The sequence below is a fragment of the Pteropus medius genome, unplaced genomic scaffold (genome assembly GCF_902729225.1).
Source record: "Pteropus medius unplaced genomic scaffold, Ma_sr-lr_union100, whole genome shotgun sequence".
Taxonomy (NCBI): domain Eukaryota; kingdom Metazoa; phylum Chordata; class Mammalia; order Chiroptera; family Pteropodidae; genus Pteropus; species Pteropus medius.
In genome coordinates this window covers 133605-152230 of record NW_024346819.1, presented here as the reverse complement: position 1 = coordinate 152230, position 18626 = coordinate 133605, and the positions used below count along the sequence as shown (strand labels likewise).

The window sequence follows — 18626 nt, the reverse complement described above, 5'->3', positions numbered from 1 at the left end:
AAAGGGTGCAAGTCCCTAAGGCCATATGCGGAGTCAGAAGCAGAGCTAGAATTAGAACCTGGGTCTCTGACTTCCTGCCCAGGATCTCCCATCACCTAGGGCGTCCTCCTCTGTCCAAGTCCTGCCCCCAGAAGAGATCTGTCGTAGCCATTGATGTCCAGTGTGTTTAAGTTCAAGAATCCCTGGGTGATCCCTCTCCCAGACATTTGTACCCTGAGCCTGCTTGCTCGTGATGTTATAACAACGGAAAACTGCTACTGTGGGGCAGCTGCTATGCACCACGAACTATGCTAGGAGCTTTTCGTACATCGCCTCTGAACCTCCCCAAACCCCATAGGGCAGGCACTATTACTTCTGGAATCTCCCATTATAGAGATGGGCAGATTGAGACACAGAGATGTAGCTTGTCTTGGGGGCATGGCAGAGGCAGTGTCTGTCAAACTGAAAAGTTTACACTCTCAACCACTAACACACACACACACACACACACACACAATCAGGACCTCTGAAGAACAGGGTGGCTCCCCATGAACAGGTGGCTCTCCTGGCCTCCTCCTTCTTTACCCCCTCAGCCCCATTCAGCAGCCTCTTAGAGGTGCAGACAGGTTACAGATGGGCCACCACCTGCTGCCTTCTCCAAGGAGCTGGGCCCTTTCCCAAGGTAGTTTATAGCCTTTGGTGTTTGAGGCCATAAACAGACCGCCATCTTCTGGGTCCTCCCAGACGTTTGAGATGCCTGTGGAGTACATCAGTCACAGCCTCATCTCCATCAAGGTTCAAGTGATTGGCACAATGTGAAGGGCACAGGAAAGATGCCTGCCCGCTAGACAGCCTTTCCTAGGGTCTACTCTGTGCCCTGCGCTGGGCTCTGCACACATGGGTGGTCCTGCCCGGGTCTCTTGTCACTCAAGCGCTCAGGCTAGACTAAGGGGAGCGTGTCAGGGTAGACAAGGCTGTAAGGAGCGACCTGGAGCCTAGAGATGAGGACTGGGCCCTGCCCTGGGACGTTGGCGCTTGGAAGGATGCCGGCACAGGTGGGCACGGCCTGTGCGCAGGGCCAAGGCTGGAGAGCCGAGACGTGCCCCAGAAAGACAGCGGGGTACCGGGAGCCGCAGAAGACGCGGGGAGGGGGCCATCAGGTGCCCGCGGGCCGAAGCGCCCGGCCCATTTGGGGATTCATCCTGAGCAATGCAGCGCGGGATCACGTGAATGTTTCCGGGCGCACCCACGCCCCTGGGACCCCGCCCCTCTCCCGCAGCCCTACGCGGCGCGGGGAGCAGGGGTTCAGACTGCGGTCAGACGCAGGCGCGCGCTGTCGCAGCGGCATGCGCCCCGCCCCCCGCCGGCCCCCGAGGTTCGAGCCCCGGTCCTGGTGGCTCGCTGCGGAGCCCTGGCCTGGCCCTTCCCTCTTCGGGCCTCCGTTTTCCGATGCCCGCGGTCTCTGCAAGTCAGTGCTCTCGGTCCCACGCGGTCTCCAGCTCACAGGCCGACGGGCTGGGCGGGGCGGCAGCCGGGCGACCGCAGCGCGCCCCTCGCCCTCCCCCTCCCCGTCCCCCGCCCGCGGGAGCGCGGACGCGCAGGGGCGCGCTCGCACCTGGCGGCCGCCGGGAGCGAGGTTGGGCGGGCGGGGCCGGGAGACCCCGCCCCCTGCCCCGCCCCCGGGCCGCCGGGCCAATCGGAGCGGGCGGCCGGCCGCGAGCGGGCCGACGCGCCGGGGGCGGGGCCTGCGGGCGCTGAGGGGAGAGCCCGCGGGCCGGCGGCTCGAGGCGGTCGGGCGGAGGCGGCGGCGGCTGGTCCCGGGACAGCGACGCAGCGCGCCGGGGCCGCGACAGGGCCGGCCGGGCTCCGCAGCCCGCTGCAGCCGCCGCCGAGAGCCCGGGAGCGCGGCGGGCGGCGGCGGCGCGCGACCCGTGAGGGCGGCGGGCGCGGCGCGGCGCCGCGCCGAGCGTCCTGTCAGGCGGCGGAGGGCGTCGCGGACCCGCGCCGCGATGATGCCGGTGGGTGCGGGCGGCGGCGGCGGCGGCGGCGGCGGCTTCCTCCGCGGGCGGCCGGCCGAGCCGCCCTCCTCGCGCGGCTCCCCGCCCCCGGGGCCCGCGCGGGGCCGGGCGGGCGGGGGAGGAAGTGGCCCGGCGGGCGCGCCCGGCCCCGGCGCCCCGGGCAGGCAGGTGGGGGCGCGCGGGGCTGTCAGCGCGGGCCGGGCCGGGCCGGGGGCCGAAACGGGCCCGGCGCGGTCCACGGGGAGGCTCGGGTCGGCGGTGTCGGGGTGTCGCGGCGCCTCCGCGACCCCCGCCTGAAATGTGCTGGGTTCGCGTTCTCGGCGTCGGCGGCGCGGGCACCCCCGTGTGGCGTTCCCACGCCGCAGCCCACATTTCTCCGTAGCCCTGCTGTACTGGGAATCACTTGGGGAATGGGCTCGGAGAGCCATCTTAGGGATTCCTCTGCGCCCTGCCTCTGCTGCTCGCACGTTTTGCTGTCCTGGGTCTCTTGTCACCGGGTTCCGAAGGTCGAGCGAGCTTCGTCGGCGGTGGCGCCGCCTTTGTCCTGCCCTGCGGGATGCGTCCTACTAAAAAGGAGGCACTGGTCGTTGGACTTGCCATCCTCCCGCCCGACCTTTTCCGTTTCCTGCAGTCTGAATAGCTATGGGTGCTGAGATGTGATTTTTCTCATCTGGCTTTTGGGAGGCAAATGTCATGACTGACAGGAAAAAAATGTAGGACTGCTGGTACCCAGTTGGCCGTACTGGTTTTCTGAGTGCCTGTTATTAAGTTAAATTCTCGAACACGTTTACAGGCAAGTAGCAAGTCATTCTTTTAACCTACAATTTCTGCGTTGAAAGAAAAACATTTCAGAAGGAAACTGCCGTTTCTCTGCGATTTCCACCCGAACCCTGTTTCTCTGCTGTGCTGGGTGCTGCATCCAAGGACATTGAGATTAGATTTTCCCCTGATCTTTCAGGTCATTTCCTGTCTCCTGATGACCCCTTCTCCCCTTGTGAACCGGTTCCAATGCATCGCGTTTGCGGAGCCTTAAGGTCTGACCTAGACGACCCTTAGACTCTCTTTGGTTGCAAGGTTTGGTGGGTTTCTCAACATTTGGTTTTAAATGAATGATTGTCTGGTAATGGAAGGAGAATTGGACGAGCATCAGAACATTCAGAGTCAAGTACTGCTTTTGCTACTTTTTAGCTATGTGACCTTGAACAAGTCAAGGCCTCTGAGCCTGGAATTACCTCTAAAGAAAGGATGAAAACATACCAGTGTCTGAGGGCTGTCCTTAGGGTCAGAAAGATTGATGTGTCCAAAAGTGCCTGTCAGCAGAATGCCATGCAGATGTTTATTGTTGTTAGTATGGCTCTGGATTGCCAATTTCTAATTTTAACCTCCGCAAGATAAAGCGTTTGGAAACTGTTCCCTCCCTAATTCTCACTGGCTAGATTTGGAAAAGGCATAATGATGTTTGGGAATTTTGAAAGCAGTTAAACCTGTAAGAGTTGATTGATGTATTATATACCATAGTGATATTGAAGGATATCCATAAAATTTCAACTGATTTCATCATTGTGTGATGTTCGGTTTTAAATACCCTTTTAAGCAATTTGGCTTTTATTTTTCACGTGGCACGTGCGGACATTTTGCCTCTATGCTACATGGTTAGAATTTCCAGTCTCCACCAGGTTTCCTTTTTAAAGAAGTTTGCTTAGCTGGCCTTTGGGAAATTTCTTTATAATATTCAAAATAATCAAATGCTGTTATTTAAAAACAGCTCTATTAACTATCTAAAACACACTGCCTTTGTTTTAAAATGCCTTTTGGAAACGTGCTATTTCTCTTAGTCCCTCTTCGTGGCCTTTACTTTTGTATTTCTGTCTTGATCCCTAAAAGATATTACTTGTAAGATTGAGTCCTTCCCCTGTTAACACAGTTGGGGTCGGTTATAAGTTTAATAGAAGTTTTAAGAACATAAACTCTTTCTTGATATTCAACTGCACGTCCAAAATATAAATAAGATACAGATAAGGTTTTCTTCATTTGTCGTATATTTGGTGTTCATCATCATCATGAATCACCAAAGCAAGACTGACCGTATGAGCAGCACTGCCAGTAAGAGGGTACTGTGAGCCAGGCAAACACAGCTTAAAGTTTTCTAATCATGACATTTAAATGGTGGTATTTCAAAAATAATATCTTTTATTAAATCAGTATTTCAAATATGCTATCATTTCAACATGCACTCAATATGAAAAACTTACTAATGTGGTATTTTCACTTTTTTTCTTCTAATCACTGAAGTCCGGTGCGAATCCAGCGAAGTTTTACATTTCTAGCGCATCTCAGCTCAGACTCGCACATTTCGGTTGCGGGGTCGGTGTAGTGGCTACCATATTGGGAAACACAGGTTTGGAGTATATTTTAGTTTATTTGAGAATGGGCAATTAGTGTAGTGTCTGTGGCAACTTTTAATTGATCAGATGATTTACTGTAGCACCCGGTCTCTCAGTTGTTGGGAATAAATGAGAGAGTATCTGGCCATTTCTCATTTGACACAATGAAGTCTTTGTAGAAGTCTTCAATTTGCCTGTTACAATCAGTCCCGTGACTGCCTACTTTTAAACAAAGTTATATTTTGGAATTCGCCCATATTAAAGTAGTAGTGCATGCTAGCTGGTATCTGTAGTCATTCACTTTTTTGTCAGTGGGTAACATCTTGAAAATGTTTTCCAAGAAATGGGCTATACTGTAAAGATTATTTGTTGGCTCGCCCCTAAGATCTGGACCTGAGAGCATTTAGGCAATGCCTAAACAACTAGGATAAAAATAATAATTTTAATACAAATAGCCTGATTCAGAACATGAGAAGGAGGAAAATTGTGTGGCTCATTAGCATGATAGTTTTTGAAAGCGAGTGAACACTTTGTAGCTGGTAAAATATCTCGTGCATAGGTGAAATCTATCTGGGGAATGGCACAAAAGATACTCTTTCCTCTTCCAAAGGAAGATTAACTTGAGTAAAGGAAGTTGCCTGGCTCTGAAATATGCTTCGTTTGTGAGAAGGGCTCTCTGGTGGCTGTGGTTTGGTAATGTAAGCAGTGGGACGCCTTACCTCCAGCGGACACCACACAGTGTGACCGGCCGATGCCATTCATTTCTGTTCTGGGAGCCCTTTCAGCACAGATACTATAGGCTCTGGGTTACATTAATTCGTGCTTAACATTTAGCTGTAATTAAACATTCACTTATTTCGTGTATTCACTTCCCAACTATGTAGAAACATTTTGAGTTGTCGGAATAGGTCTTTCTCTTTTTAAACCATCAGCTGTCATGTAATTGATAAACAACGAACTTGAAGTAGGGAGACTTAGCTTCTAGTCCCCTCTTGTGAGTAACTACGACCTCTGTCTGGACTTAATCTCTTGGGCCTTAGTTTGTCATCTGTAAAATGAGTTTGTCTTGGTGATTACCAGATGGTTATGGTTGGTCCCGTACTTGCCACGTAGCAGGTACTTTCGTAAAGGTCACTAATACTCATATTGGCAACGTCAAAGGTTGAGGCAACCTGCCTGTCTTTGTTTCGGCAGCCTTTTAGGAAGCGGGGTCACTGCCCAGGTATCTCCATATGCTAGAGCAGAGAGATAGAACGCAGGAGATGTTCACTGTCGTTGTTAATTAATAACAGAGTCACTGGTAGGCTTGACTTTATAGCCTAATTCAGTAAACAAAACACCAAAGAGTGGAGTTTTTTTAAAACTAGTTTTTTTAAAGATAAAAATTACAAACACGATATTACCATTTAAAATATTAAAACTATTTCTAGCCTTTGGAGTGTCCAAAAAATTCATAAAAGGAAAAGCAAAGCCTCGATCATACAAAGACGTGTATATAAAAGCTTTCATTAGTATACTTTTGTTGAACTTAAAAAGTCTATATGGATAACTCTTCTGAAAGCTACAGTATTAAGTAAAAGCTACAGCCATAAAGTTTTGCAGCTCTTTAACTTCCTGCAACTCAGTTTAGTAATAGCGAGCGCTCAGTGAGTGGTATTTGTCATTATGTGCTATGGCACCGTGTCATTGGTTTCGTGGCAGTGTCTCCATTTCTATGGAGAGCCTGGGCTTAAGAGGTGTAAGGAAACTTGGCTGAGGCCCCCCAGCTAGTCAGTGCTAAAGCAGGGTTTGAAAACAAACCTACTCACAGCCTTTGCTCTTAGCCTCTGTGCCACTCACTTAGGGGAGTTTGCTGTAGTCAAGGCACTTTGCTAGAGGTGCTAGTAAATTGAGTTTGGCTAAATATTTTCTCTTTATGCTAAGAAATCCCAAGGTGAATCATTTTTGTAAAATGTGATGGTTTTCACCACCTTGAGGGACAACTCTGTTTTAAATGTAAATGTGTCAAATGTATCTTTCCTTTCTCCGCATCATGCTTTGAACAGTCTGTGCCAGTATATATGCTTACGAATTACTTAGGATTTTTAGCATGATAGGAACTCAAAATATCACCAAGTTATTTTATTGAGGTTATATAACTGGTTGTCAGCATGGGTTTTTGTGTACGTGTTTGCACAGATGGGCATAGTTTCTCAGTAAAAGTTTGGTGGGATTGATGCCTTAAAGTGCTGTTGCCATAGTTATTTCACAAAATCTGGGTCTAGGCTGAACGGGGGATGGTGCTGATCAAGTTCTGTGATACTTTCTTGGCTCGATTGTTTTATTTCGCCACAAAGGTAGCTATATGACTGTTGTTCATACTAAGCGGTAAGCAAAACCGACTATTATTGGATTTTGTAAAATAAAAATCTCGGCATGTGACATCATGCAGAACAATAAAAGACTGGAAAAATGAGGTAGTTTTGATTAAAATTAATAACTTGCATTAGAAATAGTAGATGTACAGTTCAGTACAGGATCCTTCTGGTGGCATCGTTAGTGTGTCTAGAGTACACGTTAACTGAAGTTTTGGCAGACGCATGATTTATAACATGATTGTAATCACCGTAGCTCAAGCCAGTGCAAAGGCCCTATGCGGGGAGTGTACCCGGCATACCGGACAAACACAAGGAGGCCGGTGTGGCTGAGGAGAATCTGTGAGGTGGGGGGTGGAGACGCAGTCAGAAAGGGGACGGTGGGTAGGGGGTGTAGGATCTCGCAGGGCCGTATAGGCTACGGTAAAGGCAAAGGACGTGACTAGAAATTTCTACTGGAGAAATGAAACAGCAGTTTACTCATTGTATCGTAAGGAGTTCAGAGTAGCAGGCATTACCTCGGTGACTTCACTATGGCAGGTAAGAGTGTGGGCCCTGGTGTCAGTTGTCGTAAGTGTGGATTCTGGCATTACCATTTATCGGCTCTCTGACCTTGGGTAAAGTTACTTGACCCCTCAGTTCCTTGGCTCTAAGCCGAGGGTAATAAGAGTAACCTTATAGGGTTGTTAGGACGATCAGATAGATTACAGTGAAAGGAGCCTGTTGTGTCATAAATGTTCAGTAAAAGTTATTTGCAATAAGTTTCATTCCCTCTGGAAAGCTTTCATGGTCTTCGTCTTGGCCAGATCCACCAATAGAGGCGTTCAACCTAGTGTGTCTTTTTAAAAAAATATAATTCACATACCATAAAATTCACCTTTTAATGTGGGCAATTCAGCAGCTTTTAGTGTAGTTACGGGGTTGTGGACCATCACCACTATCGAATTTTAGAATATTTTGCCTGGTGTGTCTTTGCAGAACTTGGCATAGTGGTAGTCTTAAACATTCGTTTGTGTGACTGTTGGATTAATGTCTGTTTCTTTCCTGACTGTAAGTTTCACGACTGGCCACATAGTTGGTGTTCAGCGATGATTCGCTGAATGAAAGAATGTATGATGTGGGAAGTAGCGTTGGTCCTCATTGTGACGAGGTGTGTGTGCGCCGTCACAGGGTTCACGTTTGATCCTGTGGGGGATCAGAAACCACCAAATGTTTTTCAAAAGCGGAGTGATACAGTCAGGTTTGTACGACAGAGAATTCTGGCGCCACGGGAGAACAGACTGTGGAGTGAGGGAGATTAGAAAGAAGCAGGAAGAGCAGTTAACAGAGACCAGTCGGTGCAGGCCTGACTTGACCTGAAGGGGAGGAGAAAGATCCAGTCACCACGAGGTAAAATAGATCCGATGGAGTGAGTGTGAGTGAGAGCGTGTGTGTGTACGCAGGCGAGTGTGATTGCTTGAATGTGTGCATACATGTGAGCGTGTGCACCCACGCGTAATGCGTTTGTGATTGAGAGAGAGGAAGGAAGTACAGTGGCTGGAGTTTAGGATAACAAGTTTATTGCTTCGGCAGCCAGGCTTGTTTTTCCTTGAAGACAGAACACTTGAGAAGGAATAGATTTAGAGGGCTCCGAGGGGAGGAACAAGTTTTATTTTGGCTGTGTTGATGAGCTTGAGATGCCTGCTATATCCAGAAAGACATTACTCTTAAATCTTAAAGGTAAAATAAACATCAAATTAAAAAAAAACCAAAACATTTGCCCTCTATCAAGTGGTTTTAATGTGTTTTTGGCGTTTTAGATTGCTGCCCGGCCATCTGTGGCACACCGCACACACGCCATCTTTCGTACTTGTCAGTTGGTGCATCAGTCCCCCCGTGAGCACCCGGCAGACTGGGCTTCCAGGCCAGTGGCTGGCCTGGGCCTCCCCAGCTCTGCGTTCCCAGCACCTGGCAGAGTTTATATGCGCGCTCTCCTAACAGTGTAATCTGTGTTTCTGCATTGATACTTTGTGTTCTGTTTGTTTTTTTTTTTTTTTACCCTATTGCATGTTTATATTTCTGTCTAATGGCAGTCTTGAAAATAATAGCAGTAAATAATCGTTAACTTCACAAATGATCAAAGTATAGAAATATTTTTGTGCTAGGAGTAGAAACGAGAAGTGAGGCTTGGTCAAAATGTGAAGAAAGATGAAATAAAATTTGACAGTTTTAGGATTAATGGGGAAAAAACCCTACCATAAGAACAGAATGTTTCGTGATAGGAAATACAAACGTGAAATGGTATAGCACAGTAGTGATCAGCTCAGGCTCTGGAGCCAAGACTTCTTGGCTTCGAATTCTGGCTTTGCCACTGTGACCTTGGACAAATTATGTAGCCTCTTTGTGCCTTATTTTCCTCTCTAAAATGGGTTTAATAACTATATTTCAAAAGGTTATTGTGAGGATTGTCATGTGCTTAGAGCATTCTGTTAAAATGTGGAGTAAGCACTCAGTAAATGGTTGCTTTTCTTAAGTTTCGGCCAGCAACCATAAGGCTTCCTGGTGGACAGGACCCATGTGGGAAAGGCTGGTACGTGCGCTGCTTCCCGCTGGGAGATGCTTGTCTTCTCCTCCCTGCTGGCAGAACTCCACATAGCTGCAGATCTGCCCAGTTGACCGGACAGAGAGGGATTGGTTTGCTTTTCTCAGAAACTAAAGTTTACCTTCTCTTTCTAATACCTTTTGTTATGCAGAGCACAGCTCAGAACCAGAATAAGTGGCTTATCACTTACAGAATCCCTGAGCCGAAAAGCTCACCCCTTCTTCTGGTCTCTACCTAGGTGGCACCTTCCAGGCCACCTGGTACAAAATGCCCCTCCCCTCGCTGTGCTTTCCTTCTCTTGATAGTAATTGTGTCCTCCTGGCGTTTGCTCGTGGAAGCCCCGTGAAAGCAGGGCTTAGCCTCCCCCAACCCCCCCGCTGCGGCACCCCTAGTGCTCAGGACATTGCCTGGCCCTGGTCGGCATTCAGTAAGAACTTGTTTCCGGAGTGGCCTCAGCAAGCGTGCAGGGCGCATCACTTAAATGCTCGCCTCTGTGCTGGGGCCGGGCACAGCTCCCACTCTCAGTGAGCTCACAGGGCGGAACGGTCATGTGGAAACAAATGCCATACGCAAGATACGGCGGGCACAGTGGCGAGAGGACCCTTCTCAGCCCTGGGATGTCGGGAATTTTCACAGAGGAGGCGACGTTTGATGGAGGGGACAGGGAAAGGCTTTCAGTGGAGGGTTCAGCACGTGAAGGGCATTGAGACTGGTCCCCGTGGTGTGCCGAGGGAAAGTGCCCAGAGCGTAAGACCAGAGGAAGCAAGAGGAAGGCCAGAAAGCGGGGTAGGGGCTGGTTCTGAAGGCCACGTATGACCTGCATAAGAATTTGAACTTGAGAGAGTTATGAAACCGATGAAGTGTTTTTAATTGTGGTGAAATATAAAATAAAAGTTACCATTTTAACTGTTTTTAAATGCGCAGTTCTGTGGCGTGAAGTAGATAGATCCGCATTGCTCAGACACCATCACCGGGACGTATGCACCCTCGGACAGCAGCTGCTGCAGGACGGCGAGCCGACTTGCACAGAGCTCCGGTTTAACGTAGAGCTGACGCTAGGCATCTGGAGTCGATGGGAGCAGTCCGTTAGGATAGGGTAGTCAAGGCAGAAAAGGGTCTCTGAGCAGTCAAAATGTGTCGAAGTATCTGGCACTGGAGCCAACTTGGAGACCCTCGTTAGCCCTTGCTTAACCTTAATTCTTACATGTCGCACAATTCTAATTTACCTAGCTGCTTTTTTTTTTTAATTTAAAAAATTTTCGAACTATGTATTATTATTTATACCCACAGCACCTGGTCTTCCTAGGTGGTCTCCCATCCAAGGACTAACCAGGCCCGACCCTGCTTAGCTTCCGCGATCAGACGGGATCGGGCTTGTTCAGGGTGGCATGGCCATAGACCATGGACCGTGGCTCCACTGGGGCGTGAACCCAGGACTACTTAGCCTCTTAATCTCTAGACACTGAATCCGAGGTTGCTAGGGGGTGTAGCTGTAGGCAGACAGACTACTGGAAACAGAAAGATGCAGCTTCAAGCCCAGCCCAAGGCTGCGGTCTGAGGTCTGAGGGCGGGCAGCCAGCCTCACCTCAGTCGACAGCAAGGTGCCAGCACTGCAGACTGCACGCAAGGTGGTAGTTAATTCCTCACGGTGACTGAGTCATCAGGGAAGGAGCAGACAGCAGCTGGCACGTTTCAGGTGAGCCGTCCAGTAGGAACTTAATTTGAGCCACAAATGCGATTTTAAAGTTTCTAGTTGCCAAATAGTGGAAAGAAACCAGCGAAATTAATTTTAATAATATATTTTATTGAACTCACTTTGTCTTAGATATTATTTAAACATATAGATGATATTAAAACGTTATTAGTGAGATAGTTTACATTCTTTTTTCATACTAAGCCTGTCAGATTCCAGAACATACTTCGCATTTGCAGCCTGTCTCAATTCGGCCTAGCCACATTTCCAGTTCTCAATAGCCGTGTGTGTGGCTAGGGGCCACATCGTATACTAAAGAATCTGTGACAACTCCTGGCACGAAGTAAGCACTGCCGATATGTGCTGTGATCCCCACATAGTTATTATTCCGAAATGTCAAGTGGTTTTGATTCAGTGCTGCATTTTAAAGACAGTCTTGCTTTGGAGGCTGCTTAGTTTCAGATAGGCATTTCACAAGTTGTCACAAAGAAAAAAATGTTAAATCGTAATTTTGTGAGGATACCTTCTAATTGATGACATTGGGTAATTAATTTTCTTGTTTGCTACAACATTGAGGCTGCTTAACCACCACGGAAATGGTGTAATTAATAATTAAAGGATTTAAGATTATAATTAAAATTAGGAAAAATTGGAAAGAATGCCCATGCCCCGCCCAGCTAACTCCTCAGCCTCGGCCCACGTGGTGCTTCCTTGAGAAGTCTTTCCTGACACCACCCTTCTGTGGATCTCGTGGCACCCTGCACCTTCCCGTGTAGTTTCCTGGAGTCTCTTCTCTGTCTCAGCTCCAAGTGCAGTAAGGGCGGAGACGGGGCCTGTGTCGTTGACTCTGTGTTTAGCCCAAGGCCAGGTTGGGCACTGTAAGTTTCCCTAAATGAATGAATGAATGATCCTGTAAAGGCGTCTGATTTATGTTATGTACAAGGTAACACTTTGCTTTACACTGTGGGTTTTGGCTGCTTGTGCCTGTGATACTGCAGTGACGCCATAAAACAAACTCGAGAACCTACTTTATCATCTTATGTGGTTATTTGCCTCTAGAATTGAACAAATCCTCAAATATCATTAACAGAGAATGCCTTATAGTCCAGTTGGTTTCTGATAGGAGTCCTTTTCGGAGAGATGCTGATAACTAGATACTAAGGCTTATATGGGGTAACCGGGAGGGAAAATGAGATATTTTTACAGTACCATTAGTGGCTGCTCGTGCTTTTGGTAGGAAAGGCCAAGTAGCTAAGTCCCATGACTAAACTTAATGGAAAAATGAACTTTTGTGTCCGGCTGTTTTTGTTACGTGAAAACTTATTAAAGTCTCTTAATCTGAAGCTTTACGTTAATGATACAGGAGAAGAACTGGTTTCTAGCAGTTTGAGGTATTGGCTAGTATTCAGAGAAGTCTGGCGCTAGAGCTCACTGAGGTCAGAACCCTGTACTACCGCGGAGTCACACAGGACAAGACTATACACTCAGGGCCTTTCGTTTTTTTGGAGGCTCAAACAGGCATTTAGATCTTTGTAAAATCTCACTGCCTCTCGCTCCCCTCCCCAAGAGGTACCTAGCATAATCTACGTTTAAGTGCCTTGTACTTTTGTTTTGAAATCTTCAGTTTCCTGTGGGCCGAAGCCTTATTAGTTTGTCATAAAACCATGGTTTACGATCTCTGTACTACAAAGCGAGGAGGGGCCAGACAAATAACCGCTAAGATCCTTCCTTGTGCTAACTTATTCTGACGTGTTGGGGCTGGGTAGAGGGCCCTGCATATTAGGGAAGCTCCTGGAGAAGCAGGTGGGCTCTGAGCTTGAGCTGCACAGTCTCTGAGATGGAGAGAAGCCGAGTGCCCCGGGCCGAGCTGAGTGGGATGCAGGGTGTTGGATCCGTAGCTACAACAGATATGCTCGTGCCCCTACTGTGTGCCAGGGCATTATGAAAAATGTGAATGGCGTAGTAGGGAAGGTAAACATAGCACAAAAAAGGTGACATTCAGCAGATGTTTACAAAACAAATATTTGTTAACTTTTATAACATGCCAGCACGGTGCTAGGCATTGGAGACTTAAAGACATTGACGCAGTGCCTTCCAGGGGGTCGTAGTCTAGTTGATGGCAACATGCAGAACAGGCACATTGTGGGGCAGGAGCGTTGGAAAACGCAGACCTTGGAATCAAGTGGGCCTGGTTCCAGCCCTGTCCCTGCCACTTACTAGCTGGGGGACCTTAGACAAGTTACATAACCCATTGGAGCATGTCTCCTCTCTGTAAAGACGAGTGTAACACTGCCCGTCTCTGAATGGACTGCGATGTGGCCATATCGAAAATAATATATAGCCCAAAAAAGAATGAAGCGGAACTGTGTGTTCTCATGGAAAAATGCCCAAAATATAGCGTTGGCTGAGAAAAACAACATTACACTTAATGTGGTCTCACAGTAAAAAGAAGAAGAGAGTTTCGTGGTCTAGAAAAAGGTTTGAAAGGATGTGTGCCAGCTGTTTAAAAGTGTAGGCCGTTAGGGGAACGACGGCGTGTCTGTAAGCCGTCGTCCTTACTGCCCCCGCTGGGCCGGCCGCTGAGGAGGAAGGCTGCGGGCTGCAGGACCCTCGAAGGTGGAAGCTGGGTTCTGAGGCTAGAGTTTCCAAGGCCAGTCGATTCTTCAGGAGCAGGGTCTCAGTCGTCTGGTGGGGCTCAGATCTGGGGATGAACCTTCCCCACGTCCATGAACTTTTCCCGGTCTTGGCTGAGAGAAAAGGGCCACAGCCGGGTCCGGTGTGCCACGCGCACTCCAACCCTCGCCATCTCCTCCCCTCCCCTCCCCTCATGCTGTTGAGAATCTAGAAGCATCGTCCACCTCACTCTGAAGGGCGGGAGAGAGGTGGCCTGCCAGCTTGTGATGCCTGGGCCATGTGGCATAGTAGGCTTTTGGAGTCCTTCTCAATTTAGCTTAGGACCTTGAGCAAGGTGTCTTGACCCTGCCTCTCTGACAGCCTGTGACTATAAAATGGGATTGATGCTCCTTCCTCTGTGACTTGACCGTCATACAGGGTTCTTTCCTTCTTCCTGTTGGAGAAAGGACTGGAGAAGAATTATTTTTTGAGGTGGGATTGAGGGGGCCTCTTACAGGGCTTACTTTTCATCCGCTGGTAAAGCAGATGGCATGAACCTTGATGAAAAAGGGATCAGCTCTGCGGGGTTTTGTTTTCTCTTTAGACCTGATTTGTAAAACGTTTGTTGCTTGGTGGCACTCCTCGCTGGAGCGCGTTGTCGTGGGTGAGACAGTGTGGTTTCCCGAGAACGGCGTCGGGCGCCCGCACGTGCAGGTGTGCCAGGGGCGTCTTGATTTTTGCCTGTTGTCCTGGCCGGTCTCTCTGTTAGCTCCTTTTTTCACTTAAAGTGGCCACATTTGTTCTTAATTATATGGTCATCTCAATTACTACATCCCAGTTGAATGCCTTGGACTTATTAACAAAATTATGTCACTTAGCTTACGTTTTCCAGAATCCCATTGATATTTATGGAGCCCTCATAATATTTTCAAAGCATATTATGGGTCTATTTTATGATCAGCTACCGTTCATAGTTTGCACTTAACGATGTGTCCCTGTGTAAATTTTATTTCGTGATTCTCTTTTGTGACTTAATTTCAATTAATTTCTATTATTTTGTTTTTTCATTTCTATCATTTGAAAAGTCCTGGGTTTTTCCCTAACGTTTTCAGTGCCCCAAATTGTTGTCAGTTATTTAAATACGGGAGAAGAAATGAGATTTGAGAGAACATTGTATGTCAGGCTTCTTGCTAGACATTTTACAGACCTTCTCATTTAATATTAAATAAACAGTGTAACTAGATAAACCGCCGAGAGGAGGCAGCCTGCAGGGCTGAGAATCGAGAGACCTGATTTCGGTCTGGGTTTTGTTACTAGATTTATTACTAGATTTATGTTAAGATTTATTAGCCTTGACAAATTATTTCCTTCTCTGGGCTTCTGCTTCCTCCTTTGTAAAATGGTGAAAGGTGGTGGTTAGATTAAGTTCCTTCTGGCTGTAAGATTTGATGACTGATCTTTAAGATAGCCTTAATTCAAAACTCTCTGCATATCCTTTTTAATTGCGTTGAATACTTACAAAAGGATTAAGAAGCTTAATCTACCCTAAGATTTAAGAAGCTTAAATGTACTCTAAAATAACTCAAAACACCTAAAATATTTTCCTCAAACAACTTTAGTGACTATTGGGGGCGGAGGGGAGGCACCTGTATGCAGTGCTCTCACATTTGCAGCTTAAAATGTATGCTTTGACTAGGACTAGTGGGAATGTTACCTTAGGGAACACAATGTTTTATTTTTGTATTAAAATATGGATGATTGTGAGAGCATCCTGCGTGCTGAGCCAACGATAATATGTTAAGTATTTTGGGACCAGAGGGGAAAGAAGACATTTTGGCATCGTAGGAAGACAATAAGACCAAAGGAAAGATGATCTTGCCAACCTGAGCCCCATTTTCTCTCCTCTTCTGAGTGGAAACAGCCAGAGCTTTCAACTCGGTCCAGAGCTGAGGCCCTCGACCCTGTGGGGTGGAGGGAAGGGAGGGGTTCTCCGTAACAGGGCAGTCCCAGCTTCTCTTGCCTCCTCGAGGAGTTGCTGGGACCGAAGCCGCGTTCTTGCTGACCGTGTGAAAGTGCTTGTTCTTTTCTCTGAGGACGCGCAGCTTCTCGAAAATATCAACGTTCAGAATTCCAGCCGTTCTCCCAAATAGAGGCTGTTGTTTGGAAAGGTAAATAATAATAAGTAGCCTAATGTTTCAATAAGTGATGGAATGTATAATTCCCTCTTCAGAAGGAATGGTGTCGAAGTTTGGAAATTGTACACAGACAGGTAAAGCTCTCTGATATCTGAGCGGACGCAAACCTCAGGACCCAGGTCAGGTCAGAAACAGAGGTGACTTCATAAGAGTGGGAAGGCCTGTTTTCATTGCAGCCGTTCTTAGCAGGGGTGGTTTTGCCCGGAGGCGGTCTAGGCCGTTGAGCGCATTCATCTCTGGATTTGATAATGAATTTACTAATTCACTCTTTTATATCCTAACCTATGTTTACTTTTCAAAGGGACGTTTCCATTGTATGTATAAAGTGGGTTCTTCCATTTTAAAGAATAGTTTGATTTTATGTTCCTATCTTATAACTTTTGGGTAAAGATTGTTTCTTATAGTTTCATAAGGGTGAGAAACTTGAATAGCTACATTTTTTTTTTTTTTTTAAGTGATCATGAATTTAAGCACTGTTTTGTTCCTGAGCTACTGGAGTAGAAACTTAAGCTTTGGACTCGGACACTGTGAGTCAGACACTCTGGCACTTCTTAGTCATGTGACCAGCCAGTCCTTCAGTCTGTCCACAGTGACAGGGTCATCCTAGCACCTGCTTTATCGGCCCGTCGGGAGAGCCCAGTGACATCATGTGGGCCGGCAAAGGGCCCGTCTGCTAGCACAGTAAGACCTGGAACAGTAGCCACTTTTATAATCAATAAATTATGAAACTCCTTTGATGTTTAGTATCTTGTTATGAACTTCATTCTGATTTTAGGCATATAAAATGTCAATACTAGCAGAATTTGAAAAAAAAAGAAACCATGGTAGCTGTATACGCACCATTTTCTTAAGCATAAAATATGCTCAAGGCATTTATTGTGGAAACTTCTGTAAAAGCTTTCAGGTTTCACTTTTTAAAGTTGATAACATAGCTTAGGCAAGTCTTTTTTTTTTTAATAACAGGTTTTATATGGAGATGAGTAAATTAATGTCCAGTTTTCCTTTTCATAGTGATTTTTAGATCCTGGTTAGAGTCATTATGGAACAATGCTAACACTGGACTTTTTCTTCTTGGGACTCACCTAATTAGGTGAAACTCTATCCACCATATCACTCCGCTGTAACAACAGTGGTCTGTCTTGTTTCATTAGGATGTTTTATCATGGTTCATGTCATTAGCGCCTGAATTTAGATTCCACCGGGCCTAAGGGACATCTGTTTAAGTATTTTTTCTTTGTAAATGGTATAGATAATTTCCAGGCACTGGGACTTTTGTTTTCTACACTTCAGTTTTGCTTAGTTTTCTAAAGATGAGAGACATTTTAAGAATGGTAACTTGGAGCATTTTAAAGAAATTCAAAGTAGCATCCTGGTTTTTAAGAGCAGGCTGGAATCTGAAAGAGAAAATGGAGCCATTTTAAAAAGATAGGAGTGCTGTTAGACTTACTTTTCCTTTGTAAATCACATTCTCATTTTCTATCAGACAAATAGTATTTACTATCATGTCTCAAAACACATGATTATATTAAAGAGTTTTTCAGAGACGTAATTTTGCCGATTATCATTGTTGTTTCAAGCTTTGTTTCCTGCTGGCAAAAGGATTAGTACTCAACTTTTGCTATTGACAGATGGGATAAAACAGGATTTGTACAATTATAAATGTTTATTACTTGAAAAAAGAAAAATATATACAAGGAAATGATATAATGTTTATTTAAAGTTGTTTACATTGGGAAAAATATTTTACTGATTGCATAGGTTGAACGATTGGCATAGCTAGATTTTTTTAAAAAACAGTTTTATTGATGAATAATTCACAGCCTCTGGCAACCACTAATCTTTCAGTGTCTATGGATTTGCCTTTTCTGGGTGTTTCAAGTAAATGGACGCATACAGTGTGGGCCTTTTGTATCTGCCTTCTTTCATTCGGCATGATGTTTCTGGAGCTCACCCATGTAGCATTCATTTCATTCCGTTTTATGACCAAGGTAACATTCCCTCGTGTAGAAAGATATGCCACATTGTGTTTATCCACTCATCAGTTTGGGCTGTTGCCACTTTTTGGCTATTATGAATAATGCTGCTATAAATATTTGTGTTCAGATGTTTGTGTAGACATGTTATTCTCTTGGATATGTATCTAGGAGTAGAGAGATGTTTTCTTATTAATACATATAAGAATATATTTTCTTAAATTTTACAAAGAAATATGTAGGAAGAGGAAGCCTTATTCTGAGAATTGTTGGTACACCTAATTTAAATTTTGAAAGGTCAGGAAAATTTAATTCGAACGTCTGTATAGTTTTAGCGAGATAATCTTTATACTTGATAAAGTAGAAAAATGTATGGTTCTTTGTTCTGATTTCCTTGTATAATGATTAACTGCATTTCAGATAATTTCAGCTATAAAAACTAGATAAAACTTGGTTAATTGAGAGGTTATTAAATAATGGGAAGTATATTGTAAGTAGGAAGGTTTTTATGAAAACTTTTGCTGTCTTTTTTATTTCGAAGTAGTTTAAAGTAGTGGTTCAGCTCGTAGCTTTGGAGTCAGACCAGGGTTAAATCCCGCTCTGGTATTTATTAGCTCGGTGACTGTGAAGAAGTTATTTAACTTCTCCAAGCCTCCTTTTTCTAATCTGTAAAATTAAGGGCGGTATCTGCCTCACAAAGTCGGTGTGAGAATTGAATGCATGAAGTGCGTATCCCAGTACTTGGTCATAAGCACCAATAAATGGGGATGGCAGCGCCTTTCTCGCCCAGCGGAGGGATTTTTCAGTGAGTCGTGGTGGGTTTCCTGAGGCCCCTG

The 18626-nt window shown here is 46.1% G+C and overlaps 1 protein-coding gene and 1 pseudogene across 2 annotated transcripts in view; one reads left to right on the top strand and one right to left on the bottom strand.

The window, feature by feature from the left end:
- The first annotated feature begins 1744 nt into the window (after positions 1-1744).
- The window catches only part of PPP1R13B (protein phosphatase 1 regulatory subunit 13B), a 70131-nt gene continuing 53249 nt past the window's right edge, over positions 1745-18626 (top strand). Inside the window, exon 1 of one of the 2 annotated variants that reach the window (XM_039876537.1) lies at positions 1745-1997. In XM_039876537.1, coding sequence (XP_039732471.1) covers positions 1989-1997 — 9 coding nt within the window. In that variant the 5' untranslated portion in view covers positions 1745-1988. The remainder of the gene's footprint in view (positions 1998-18626) is intronic. The other variant, XM_039876536.1, reaches the window with a different exon arrangement.
- LOC120613985 (uncharacterized) lies at positions 10598-10716 on the bottom strand (annotated as a pseudogene).